The sequence below is a fragment of the Coturnix japonica genome, chromosome 1 (genome assembly GCF_001577835.2).
Source record: "Coturnix japonica isolate 7356 chromosome 1, Coturnix japonica 2.1, whole genome shotgun sequence".
Lineage (NCBI taxonomy): Eukaryota > Metazoa > Chordata > Aves > Galliformes > Phasianidae > Coturnix > Coturnix japonica.
This window is the reverse complement of record NC_029516.1, coordinates 53,315,671-53,329,122: the sequence shown is the minus strand read 5'-3', so window position 1 is coordinate 53,329,122 and position 13,452 is coordinate 53,315,671. Positions and strand designations below refer to the sequence as shown.

General features: G+C 39.3%; 1 protein-coding gene across 9 annotated transcripts in view; it reads right to left on the bottom strand.

Annotated features, from left to right (window-relative positions):
• Positions 1 to 13,452, bottom strand: part of BICD1 (BICD cargo adaptor 1) — a 194,506-nt gene that overhangs the window by 62,757 nt on the left and 118,297 nt on the right. For all 9 annotated transcript variants that reach the window (XM_032445530.1, XM_032445531.1, XM_032445533.1 and 6 more), the window contains exon 2: positions 7,683 to 7,895. In XM_032445530.1, the coding sequence (XP_032301421.1) occupies positions 7,683 to 7,895 (213 nt within the window). The remainder of the gene's footprint in view (positions 1 to 7,682; positions 7,896 to 13,452) is intronic.

Below are 13,452 nucleotides of genomic sequence, written 5' to 3'. Positions count from 1 at the left end.
CCAACTACTTTTTAAACACATTTACCTCTGGCCTCTACCTCTGTTTTCTCTGCGTATTCTCACAGAGTACCTTGTCCACGGGGGTACACAAAAGGCTTTCAGATGCTACCTCAGCACAAATAAGAGGTCATTATTTCACCAGACCTTATGTAAGAACAGTTCACTGCCCGGTCCTGACTTGATTAATCAGTGCCTAGAGATTATGGAGCACAGCTGAAGGTACACCCTCTTTCATTTTCTATTTGAGGCCTTGTAAAAGACCCTTTCTGAAGGAAATTGGGAATTAGAGTGTTTGTAACAAGGCACTCTGTGTTTATGCAACAGTCCCTTGGTAATGCTCTATTATCCCGCCTGGCCTTTTTTTGACCTCCCTACTGTCCATTGTTTGACTCTTTTATTCACAGAAGAGCTAAATGCCCGAACAGTGCCAAAGAAAATAGTGTCATGCATGTGTCAGATCACAAGTTTGCATCCTAAGTCATTGTTCCGGGCTCATTAACAGGAAACACAGCAACCAAATCTGGTTTGAGTAGATTGCAGCTATATCTGGATGTGAAACCAGCAGAACAATGAGCTGAGGATCACCCCTAGAAAAGAGCATCACAGCAAAATGTATTTATCCTGCACTGGTAACCTTCCTATTTTATTGTACTTTTTGCTCATGAGGAGTACACGCTTTCAAACATGGCAAATTTATGAGTAATTACAGGACAATAAACCACATTTCAGGAAATATGAAAGCAAATCTTATAAGGCCAGCTTGGGTTTCACTTGCTAGAGAGAGTGATTTGTTGGCATACATGTGAAACAAGAACCACAAGGAAGTGTTTAGTGACAACTGGGAAGTAGATGAAATAGAATGGTAGATTCATAATTAAACCTCTATCAGTTGATAAGGGTACTCTGGAGCGGTCAACACAAGCTAATCAGGCCTGGACAGGTTTTGATGCCTATGTTTTGAGCTCTTTTGAGACATAAACTATCAGCTTATTAGGGTATTTGTCTCACAGCACCAGAAGAGGTTTGGTAGGATTACAATTCACAGCCTGATTTATTTTCTGTCTCCAAGCTAAAGAAAGCCATTTTGTGTCTTTTCAGAAAGAAGTTCAGTAAAGTTCTGAGAACAGGGACAGTAATTGAAAAAGTAATGAGTATCAGTATCCAAGTCTGCAAAACAATGCCCTTAGAAAACTGCTTCACAAACTAGGTCAGAATTAGCTAAAAAAAAAAAAAAAAAGCTTTGTTAGCAAACACCACTGAAGATGAAATCCACAGCTCTGCCCCATCCAGCCTGCCTCACAAACATACACTGCTGAGTTTCTGCAGACTGTATCACAGAATCACAGAATGACCCAGGTTGGAAGGGACCTCAAGGATCATGAAGTTCCAACCCCCTGTCTGGCAGGGCCACCACATTTACTAGATCAGGTTGCCTGGGGCCCCATCCAACCTGGCCTTGAACACCTCCAGGGACAGGGCATCCACAACCTCCCTGGACAAAGGGAGCCTAATATCCCCAGTATCCAACCTGAACCTCCCTAATGCAACATAAAGTCGTTACCTCTCATCCTATCTGAACAGAACTTCTGAAAGCTGAAGGAAACAACACGTTTTGTTTTGTTTAGTCTCAAGAAGCTGAAAAATTTGCTAAAACATTAGCACTTCCATCAAAGGAGGGAGAAGAATTTATGAGGGTGGCTAGGTACCAGCAAGCTGGAAAATCTCCCTTCAGTAAACTTTTCCAGAAAGAAGAGAGAGCAAAGTACCCACCAGTTGGCAAATAATAAATTTATATTTTAAGCCTAATTTAGAGCCAGTTCAATTGAAGAAAACTTCCTAAACCAAAGGAATGTAAATATAGATAGTTATAAAGACTATGCTAATACTATCCTAAATTATGACAAGTGAGCTGTCCTGACAAGATAAACAGTTCTGTTATTTCTCTGTCACTCCCTGCTCTAACCTCTATAGCAATCTCCATAGCCTGCTCTTGCATCACATTTCTGCAGCTTCTTTGCAAAAAGCAGTGTCTGCACGGAGATGCATTAAGATGAAGACACCATTAGTGATAGATAGGTGCACTGAATACTTCACAACTATTTCTTTCTTCTTCTCTAGAAATGAAGCCATTGCTGCAAATACCTGCATAATGTTGGTAGTTGATAAATACATTTATAATGCCAGCTTTAGTTCATCAGTGAAAGTGCCAAAAGAAACTACTATCCTTCAGCAGGATGGCTCTGTGGAGGCAGCCACTGGGAAGTACTGGATCACACCAGGAGGAAGCCAGGTGAGCTCATGAAGGACACTGCAGTGTCTAGTATCTCCATACAGTTCATGGCAGTGATCCTCTCTTGGACTTGCTTACCTTTTCCAGCTTTATTCAACAGAGAGTTGGAGAAAGTTACCTCATTTGCTATCTGCAGCTACCTTCGTCCAACCTCACAAAGGAGAGACTGGGGTTCTGGTCTCTGCTTCAATTAATATTCAAGTATTTCTTATTAAACATTAATTGAAATAGAGACTAGAACTAGTTCCCTATTCCCAGCTGAGTGGGTGTAGCCCTTAGGCGACAGTCATTCATTACAAGCTTGCTCACTCTGACCCACAAAGTACCATCCCCTCAACAAAATGGAACAGTTTCACCTAAAGGAATCTCACCCCAAAAATAGTCTGTCACTGAATGCTGAAGCATTTTCTTCAGAGGGAGAAATGGATTCATATTCTCTCAGTCAGAGAAGATATCTGAGTCCCAAACCTTGCAGCAGTCAAAAAATCATCACTGAGTTGGAAGGGACATTTACAGGCTATGTCATCCAACCCCCCTGCAGTGAACAGGGATGCCCACAGGTAGATCAGGTTGCTCAGAGCCCTGTCCAGCCTGACCCTGAGTGCCTCCAGGGATGGGGCATCCACCACCTTTCTGGGCAACTTGTTCCACCTTATTGTCTTATATATGTTCCACCATTTTGTCTTATACCCAATCTATATCTCCCCTTGTCCTGTCATGGAACCCAAGTATAGGACGTTGCTGGCACTCTCTCTCCTCCAATTAGGTCAGCGCTAACAATACCCTGGGATGAGGTCAGATGGGGAAACATCTCCTTGGGAGATCCTACAGCAAGTTTTCAGTGTCCAGCAAAAGAGTTGTAGCAGACTTGAGTTCAAGAAAGAGGTTCCTGGACTTGACTCAAACAGACCATTAGGTGGGCAGAAAATTCTACAGATGGAAACCAAGGTATCTACTTACAGAAGGAGCCTCCAGGACGAGGGATCTATTCTGGACGTAACTACATCCTGAATTAAGCAGGAAGCGCTACGTACAACAACTCCTGTCATAGTCTAAGCCTTCAGCAACAAAAGAACACAGTGTGGGTATTTACTAGATGTGTGTTGGCATAAAAAGTTTTTAAGCTCTACTTTGGGTTGTCACGAATGAGAGAAAAACTTAAGTTCTTCCGATTCTTCCAACTGAAAAAGTATCATTTTTTAAACTGAAATAGCCTGCTATCAATTTTTTGGAGTCGCATTTAATATAAAATATAACTTTTCCCATTTCTCGTGTACATATGTTTCAGAATGCAGGTGTGGCCACTAGTATGAAGCTGCATTTATAAAATGGCTATAAGCCAGCAGAGAGATTTCTTGCAATAACTCACCCAGAACAAGTGCTGACGCTTCATATCATATACATATTCCCCTCAGAGTCCAAGCCATTACTCTCATGCTCTCACTGATTAGTAGGAAGTACAAGATCTTTGTACCACCAAAGTGAATAAAACTTTTTGCTATTGATTTCAAGGGCAGAGGGGCTACACAACTTAATCTAAGATATTTTTTTTTACTTGGTTTCAGCACACAATCCCTCATCAATTTGCTTTTTCTCCCTATCTGCTTTCCACTGCTCTTATCCCTTTTTTTTTTTTTTTTGGCTGTCCAGAAGCCCAGATGTATATTGTTGCCATGGCTCATTAACAGTGCCATAACAAACCCCCCTGTTCATCTGTTATCTCTTGGATTGCAGGTACCCAAGCACTGATTTCTTTCTGCAAGCCCAGCAGCTGCTGCAGTGACATTTAGCACCACAGACTATGAGGTTTAACTCTTCAGTTCCCCATGTATATAGGATATTTCTTCTCTTTTTCACTAGTCTCGTTTCATGAATGCAAGAGTGCTGGGAAGAGCTGAGCAGCATCTCTTCACGTTAGACTCTTCAAGCACAAAAGCTTAATGTATTTAATTAATTTAAATAATTAATTTAAATAAATAATTTAATTAATCTACCACCTCACACATATCCTAAGCCTAGTCTCATAACACCTGCAAAACTCACACTGTATAAGCATCTTTTTTTTACAGCTTCCCCTGCTTCCCTCATGCATTTTCCTTTCCAGTTTCCACCAATTTTGAGGCTGACACGCAGCTCCAAGGCATTCAGCCTCCTTACAGAATAGGGACATGATTTCATTGCAAGAGCTTTCTGCTCTAGACTCTGAGCTGCAACATTTCTGCTAGTGTGGCCACCTCTGTCAGTAGGTTGTGATTGTGAAAGTGATTTCATCCTTGCTATTCACCTACAGAGTTATGCTTATAAAGAAAGACCTCACAGTGGCAGAAATGGAAGAAACAGTCCCTCATCTCTTGACTGTAAGTAAACATACTGTTTTTAAATAAATGAAAGCAACCACTGGAAAATGAGAAGAGATCATATTTGTAAAATATGCTTCGAGTTTTTTCCTTTGGCCTTTTGAACAAGGAGAGGAACTGCATATGCAGCTGGAAAAGGTTAAATGGGCAAATAACCCTGCTGATCTCTCCACACAAAGAGGCCATCCGCCCTAAGTTATACAGCACACAAAATACATGAAATCTGGTCTCTGACTGGCATCAGCCTATTTTCTGGTTCAGCTTATGACAGTTGTAACAATCTCCAAATAGCATTCTACTTACATATCTGACGTGCTGGTGGGAGAAAAGAATGAAAAAAAAAAATCTACCTAGTTCCCAAGGCGCATATTTTATTTGCCTAGGAGATAATATTTTGATCCAAAACTCTTGGGAGGGAGTTTTATTAAGTCATAAATAATACCGCCAGTGTTTTACTCTTCTGATCATTTTAACATGGATCTAAAAAGCCGTCTGGGTACACAGATCCTTCGTTCATTCTCCATCCTCAGTGTAAAACAGATACTTTTGGTTTTCCAAAACATGTCTTTTTCCTAATGATGAGCACTGAAATCAGTTTGTTTGCTTTCTGAGAATGAGATGAAGGATCCCCAGGGACTCGAGCCTATTATAACAAGAGGGATGCAGGTCAAGCTGCCCTGCAGACAACAGCTGTGACTACGTAGCACATACTTGCAAACATGCATGAATTTTTAAACTCCAGGGCTATGGAATTCCCAAGATTCCTAAAAGCTATCAGCATTTATGTGAGTGTATTGTAACAGCTCAGAAAATGCTCACAGGCTTTCAAATAATTACGAATTTCTTAGCAAAATCAGGAAGCCGAACATCTTTAAAAGAGAATTCCCAGGACAGACTAGAGATGGGAGAAGGCTGGGGGCATGGAGAGAAAGACTAAATACAGTCAAATAACTTAAATCCAGAATCTATCTTTCCAGCACTCAGTAGGGCTGCTTACATAAAGCCCACTTTTCTTTCCTAATTTCCTCCAATTAAACTGTCAAATGAACTTGTTAAAGAGACAAATTACTTTCTTATCGTAGCTATCATCCTGTGGCATCTTCTATTGACCGTCTTCACACCAAAATGCACCAGACATTTAAATCAATGTTTTTTGGGGTGTTTGTTTGTTTGTTTGTTTGTTGTTTTTTTCCCATCTTATTGCTATCGAAACTTGAAGTAAGCTATGCACTGCTTGTCAGCAGTACCCAGAACTAAGCGGACATATTTCAGAAGGGCACCTCCTTACTGTGGCCACTTGGATGTTACTGACGTAGGATTTACCTGATTGGACTGAGCTTGGTACAAGGATCAGACTCCTGAGCACAAGGTGAGATACAAGTGTAATCCAGTGTGACAGGATGCCTAACAGCCCATGGTGGTATCAATCACCTTCTATATACTACCATATTGAAATAATTAATCATCAACAGTGTCTGGTGTTAGCCCAGTCATGAAGTGAAGACACTAATCTCACTTCTGTTTGAATACACTGACTGTAGCCCCATGAAATACAAAGTTCCACACAGTAAAGGATTTATACTTGTAGTCCAATATCATAAATAAATGAATAGTCTATCAGCCTGTTTTAAATCCAAGCAAATTACTTCTCCACACTTTAATTAACTACCAGGGCTTGTTTCTGTTTAGCATTAGAACAGGAAACAACTGCAGCTGCTCCCACACTAAGGGTTGCTATTATCTCCAAAGAGATGAGGACAATCAATATTCTAGGGAGGAGAGGTATTGAAACTGCATTCTGAATAAGTTATAGATCAATAACTCTGTCAGAAAATGGGAGTTCTGTGTTTGAAGGAACCTGAGGAGACCCCTGAGGAAGGAAACAAGTACAAAGACAAACACATATCCTCTGACTTGGTTGTTTGTGACTGAACCCAGGTTAAAAGGATTCTGCTCTCCTGTGAGCTTTACCCAAGCATGGGTAAACATGTAATGAGCTACACATACAGATCTTTTAGGATTTGATTTTAGGATGAGTATAAACTTGATTTTCCTTCTTATTACTTGCTAACCACTGAGACAGCAACTATAATCACGTGGTTCACTTGAATACTGGAAATAAATAGCATGCATTTATTTCTTACTGAAGTCCAACTTGTATTATGTGCAAGTTCAGTGCAACAATTAAATAAGAATGCTTCACCCTTTTGTGTTCAATAATCTTTAAACCTAGAGTAAGGGATCCTGTCCAAGGGGTTACTGTAAGTAAAAAGAATGACACTCAACTCAGCTATAGAAAACGTGATCTTCCTTAAGTCCACATATAGGAAGAGTCCTTCAAAATCACCCAAGAAAGGTCTTTTCTTGCAGCTGGATAGCAGGGAGCCTTCATATCCAAGTATTCATGAGGGAAGCAGGGAAGATATGGGGCTACTACCAAGTGCTGACTTCCCCCAAGCACTTGGCTGCTTTGCGTAGAGAACTGAAACTGTAGCAGGTATGCATAGAACAATCAAGATTTGAACGAGTGGATGTATGCATGCAAAAGCAGATAAATAAAAGTGTGCAGCGTTGTCAGTTTTCTGAACGCGAGCAAGCGTGCATTTTGATTTTTAAGAAGATTGTTGAAAGCTTTATCTAATGCAAGCAACTCAAAAAATACCTGAGTAACAGTACAGGTGGTGAGAAAAAAAAAAAAGTAATTGTATGAATGTCAGAAGGGTTTTTTTTAAGAAAAAGTTACATAAATTGCACTTTCATGTAGGCATTGTAAAATACAAAGCAAAATGCTAAGAGTACTTATAAAATTATAGCTGCCTGAAGTGAGTTTTGTTCTTTAAAAATCATAATGAGAGTTCTTTTTTTTTTCTTTTCTAAGTCACAGCTCCCTCAAGCTGGCAGGCCTGCAGGAGGATCACAGACTGCCAGGAAGGTGAATATTTTTCACATCCTGTAGCATTTTCATGATTCAGTAACAATCAGTGCAAGAAACTCCAAGAAAATCACTCCCTTGCTCCTCACACACACCCATTTACCTCTTTCAAGTCTTGGACGATAGCAGTGAGTCTCTCATTCTCTGCCTGAACGTTGGTAACCACAGCCTTGCTCTGCTTCAGCTCATTCTGCATCTCCAAAATCTTCCCCAGGTAATAAGCTTCTTTTGATGCAGATTCCTGGAGGAGCGTCTCTTCTCGTGTTTCCCCATCTTCAGCCACTTTGCGGTGAATCGAGAAAGACTGTCCAAATGCCTACCAGAGGAAAACAGAGCACACTATTAAACTACTGAAGCTCTCTAAAAAAGTTGTCAACAATAATGAGCACCTGCATAGCCAGAGGGAATGAAATAGATTGGTGAGTACCAATCTCTGACCTAATAAATACCACCTTCGCAGCTTCCTAGCAGCTGAGGGCTACCATCTCATTTAGCTAAATGAAGCATCTTGAAGCAGTTCTCATTTGCAGTATGGATTTATGGCCCCTATCCAGGCAGCCACCACTGAGATCAAGATGGTGTACAGCTAACTAGCTGTTAATTACTGCCTATTTTAACTCTTCTAAATGAGGCCAATCGGTATTCGTCAATTCCTTTCTTCTCCCACTCTGCAAAATAAATCATGGGATGTGTTTAAAAATGGTTTGGATGTGATGTTCACGGACATGATTTAGTGGAGGACTGTTAGAGTTAGGCTAGTATTTTTAGGCTGTGGTTGGACTCGATGATTTTTAAGATCTTTTCCAACCTGAGCAATTCAATGATTCTATGTTTTGTTTTAAAGCATCCAAACAACTCCAAATCTTTCCAAGTTTCTAAAGCATTTTCCATCTTCTGTGTTCTTTTCTGAGAGCAGCTGACCTCATAATACGAATAAAAAGGCTTCTTGTAACTTTGAACCATACGGTCTAACTGGCAATTTCAAAAAATAAAACAAGGCATCTTATATCCTGGATTTAGCCCAGCACAGGAAAAAGGTCCCTCATCTATCTTAACTCAAAGAAAATGTATTTGCACTGAAAGGTTTGGGCTTTTTTTCCAATGCAGGAGGTATTATGTCTCGTAAGTCACTCTAGTATCTGTTCATTCAGAGGATAATTCTTCCTGAACCCCTAACTTCTGCCCAGATCCATTAAACCATAATGTTTAGTACACATTTGTACCTGCTGTACCCAGTGGCCTCCTTTGCCTTCCCATCATTAGGATCTACTTGCCAGTGGAAATCATTGTTTTATTGTTATTTATAGCCTTCAGAACTAAGTTTTACTGGCACTGCAGCAGCCCCTTAGAAACTTCAAAGCAAAACTGTTCAAAAAACTTTGCTGCTTTTAAGTCTACTTGGAGATTCCTGTGAACTCAGCATTAAAGGATTCTAAAAATATTCAATAATGTATTAACCCAGCTGTCTTCTCCAAAGACTGCAAGTGACTGAAATAGCAAGCATCAGCAATTTGCTGAATAGGATTTTCCCAATAACATGAAACTGAATTTAATAAAACTGTTAAACACTGGTTCAGTCACCCTGTCTGTAAATATAGGAAGGCTTTCAGGAACACCGCTAATAAATTTTATCTTACAAAATATGATGATATTCAGTGGCTCACTGTTCCTAATTTGAGACCTAAGCAAAAAGTTCCAGTATAATAGATACCCTTCAGGACAAATGCAAAGGACATGTATCAAAGGGAAAAACCAATGCACAGAACAGAATATAAGACTGCCAGGGATAGAGAAGCTCATGAAGAAATGGGAGCTGGAGCTCCTTCTAACAGTGGGCTACAGTTAAAATAAAATATATGGATAAAAACCACATCAATTATGGCCTTTCATATACATACTACATTTTTCTCAAATTTAGTGTGAGTGTGTACATTAGTACCTGTAATGTCTAAGAATGGTAAAGAATACAGATACTGAGGAAGGTGGCTGGATATGTAGCTCTCAGAAATTCTACTTGGCTTTATTTTGGGCCATGTTCCATTTTGATTTGAGAAAATAAAGTAAATAAAATCTTCTGCTCCATTTACTAAACTGCTCAGGGCACCAACAGAACTTAGGATAGCAAAAGATTTATCTAGACTACTATTTAACCATATTCTATACATGAAAATCAAAACATTTCTTTGGTATATGTTTGTAGTAGCACAGTGGACGCTTTCCTATTAGCATATAGAGCCTCAGAGAAATAGAAAGACCAGCAATTAACCAGGTATTGTTCTCCAGTTTTTTTCCTGTAATCTCATGGAATAAGATGGAATAAACCTTTATTCCTAAAAGACGGATAGCACAAATGACTGCCAAAAACACATGAGCTTCCCAGAAGATCAGCAAATTCACAGTATTCTATTTGCACAGTATCAGAACTCTCCATTTGTTCTTTTACTTACGGTAAATCATTTCATTGCATCAAATTTTTCCTACGAAACCCATATGGAACATTACTGTATATTATATCATCCCGTTTATTTATAAAATTGCTGTCAATACGTTAAAAGTTTGAGGATGAAAAGGAAGAAAGCACAGTTCTCTTTACATATCAATGGAAATTATGCAAATCCATGCAGCATGGAGAATAATGCAAGATGTCTTTTAATTCAATTCCTGCTTCTGTTCTTCATGGTCTATATGCAATGACAGAAAGTTTCAGTTTTCCCAGCATGCCCATTGTATACATCCACAAGATTCCTTCCTTCTAAGTCAAGCCATACAGCAACAGTTCTTTGCACAGTTGCATATTTTTTGTATTTTTCAGCTAGTTCCACACTTATTCTGACAAAGACTACCCTAACAGTCTGAATTTCATATCACACCATTCCCATTACAGTTCTCAAGACCTTGCTTGAAAGGATGCCACTGACTAAGTTAGGAGATTCACTTATTTCAAGATCATCATAAAACTTGAGCTACAAGATGCCATTAAACACTCAGGCCTGTAAACTGTATTATGTAATTGTACTATGTATATATGGAGAATTGAGACTTCCTAAAATTTGAGCACTGACAACTATGAAACGATGAGATTTAAGCAATGTTCAACATTTGAGTGCATTATAAAGGACAGTGGCAGTGGATATACACAGGAAAGAGGTCAGTCTAATTACAGAGAAAGGCCTGAGGAAAAAATCATCTGCGACTGAACTCAGGACAATTCTAGAAGGAAATGCCACCGACAGAAGCAAACTGGCATGAAATAAATAAAATGGGCAAAGATTTATAAAAGAGCAGTAGAAAAATCCTACTGATCAAAACACCATAAAGAGGTGCAACAAAAAATGACCGCTATCAGGATGAGCAGCATCCTACCTGTATGACTGTGACACTTAATGTAGTTTCTCTGTTACATAATGCAGTAGCACTGAACTTGTTCAAATGATTACCTGTTTCAGCTGCTAACTTGCTGCAAAGCGGAATGCATTATGTATCAGTTATTTCCGCATCCCTAACACAAAAGCAAGGGGAAAGAAGGCTGGGATTATCCAAGAGGGCAGCATGCTTTGAAGGCAAACTTCAGTATGACAACACAGATGGAAATCTTTTCTAGAGAAGCCTTCCTGGGGTTACTGAAAATAAAAAAACTCTTTTAAGCTTTCTATATATTTTAGATCTTTCTTCACCATTCATTAACCAAAGCTCAAGATTCTGTAACTTTTTTTTTTTGCTGAGGAGCCAGTGGTTGCAGAGAGAGGCCTATACTGGGATTTTCTCTATGCCAAACATAGCAAAGCATAGAGATGGAGCAGCTAAAAAGGCTCTTCAAAATCAGCTGGTATGCAGCTGTGCCCTCCATGAACCTAAACCTGACTTGTGTGTTGGCAGCTTTGCAATGTAAAGAAAAAATGATGTCTTTGCAGAAGTGACTGATGGGTTGACCAACATCACATTATATCCACTTGCTAATAAAGTGGGAAAGTTCTATGCCACTAACCACCCATAGTTTAGATTAAATCTTTATGTAGATTGCATGTCTCCTGCTGTTCAGTTAACTGACAGAGATACTGGCTGCTACAGATGCAGTACTGTAGCAGAAAGGCAAACAATTTACAGCCTTTTCCCCAGGGAAGCTTCAGGTAAAAACATGCACACCATAGATGTCTACAGGCCAGCTGAAATTCATATACTAGTTAACAATCAGCAAAACCTTCTGAAAGTCCTGGTCTAAACAGCATTTACATTCAACTCAGCTACAGGCTACAGGCACAGCCATCCTTTCACAGTGCCAGTACACACTGTGCTGATTTAAATCAATATGCCACAGTATGAGGCTGCAGGCAGCCATACTATTCCATTATTATCTTTTTTTTTTTTTTTTAATAAGGAATGAAATTATTCTTAAGTGTGTCAGGAAACATTTACAGACAACATAAAGAAAGCACTATCATGAAAATGAAGCTCAGTACTGTCCTCCACTGTTCATCAGCAATCCAGTAAAGTAGATTGAACAAGAATTTCCATTTAATTGTCATCAACAGCACTCGAGATGAGGATTTAAATTCCCTTCCTAAGAATTCCCTCCAGGCACAGAAAATACAAGAAAAGGGAAGCTTGCAACAAAGAGCATCACTTATCTACAACACAACTAATTAGTTTTACACCAGTAATTTAAAAGCAGCTCCATTTAAAATGAGTCAGACCAACAATAAAATTATTTCTATTAACAAGATGAATATTAATGAACCATATGATGTAAAAACTTGCACCAGAGTCTATGCAGGCACCTTAAAGAGTTCACAATACCACCAGATCAAACTACAACTATTACAAATATACCGTTAAGACCAATAGAAATATCATCAAAAGAAACACAGATTAGTGACAGAGAAAGTGGTTTTTTTTCCTTCATTTCCAGTGTTGCGGAAGGCTGGTTGGTATGGGGTTGTTTTAAAGAAATAAAACTGCCAGGACTCTAAGGAAGAACATGCTTTCCATATAAAAGTCACTGCCTGGGATGTGTCAAAGGAAGTTGGATGCAGCAAGGAAAGAGAGACCTGTGTTTTAGAAGAGAATACTCCATGCACGTGAATAAAATAAGCAGTGGAGAAACCCTCTATCAGTGTCTGCTGCAGATAGAAGGACTATGGCTCAATATACATTAAAAAAAAAATAAAATAAAAAATAAAGGAATGGAAGAAAAAAAATATTACTCTCAAAATACAGTCAGGACTTTTACCTAACATTAACAAGGAACAAAACAAAATGGTGAGGTACGCTATCAAACCCGCCCTTCATTCCTAACACATACAAAAGCCAGTTTGCCAATCCCAGTTAATAAGATCTCAAGATACATGATGTGAACTCAGTACTGGTATCCCCAGTCCCACGTGATGCTCACTTCTCCACCTGCACACACATATATGCCTGGTCCTTACAAGTGAGTGAGTGTGCAAGTGGGTGAAGGAAATCTATGACAGAATGAGTGTAAGCCAGCAGAAATCAGACAACTGAGAGAATGCAAGTAAAACAAGGGGCCACTTTGCCCTTTCATAACGCCTCCAGAAGCGACGAGGCAGCTTGCCCAACTCTAATTACTTTTCAAAGGGAAATTTTAAATAATTATACCTTAGGACATCACAAAATAAAATAAATTTACATTTATACAAGTAAAAAATGTGTTTCCCTCATGAAAACATCACTAAAAATCACAGAATGAAGTTAAAAGTTAGCAGTCAAAAGATGTCACACCACAAGCAGTCCAGGCCATGGTTCGACATGTCTGCGTTAGTGGTAGACCTGACAGAGCTGGGTAAACAGTTGGACTTGAGGACCTCGAGTTCCTTTTCAACCCCAGTTGATGCACCAAGCGACACAGGCTGGGA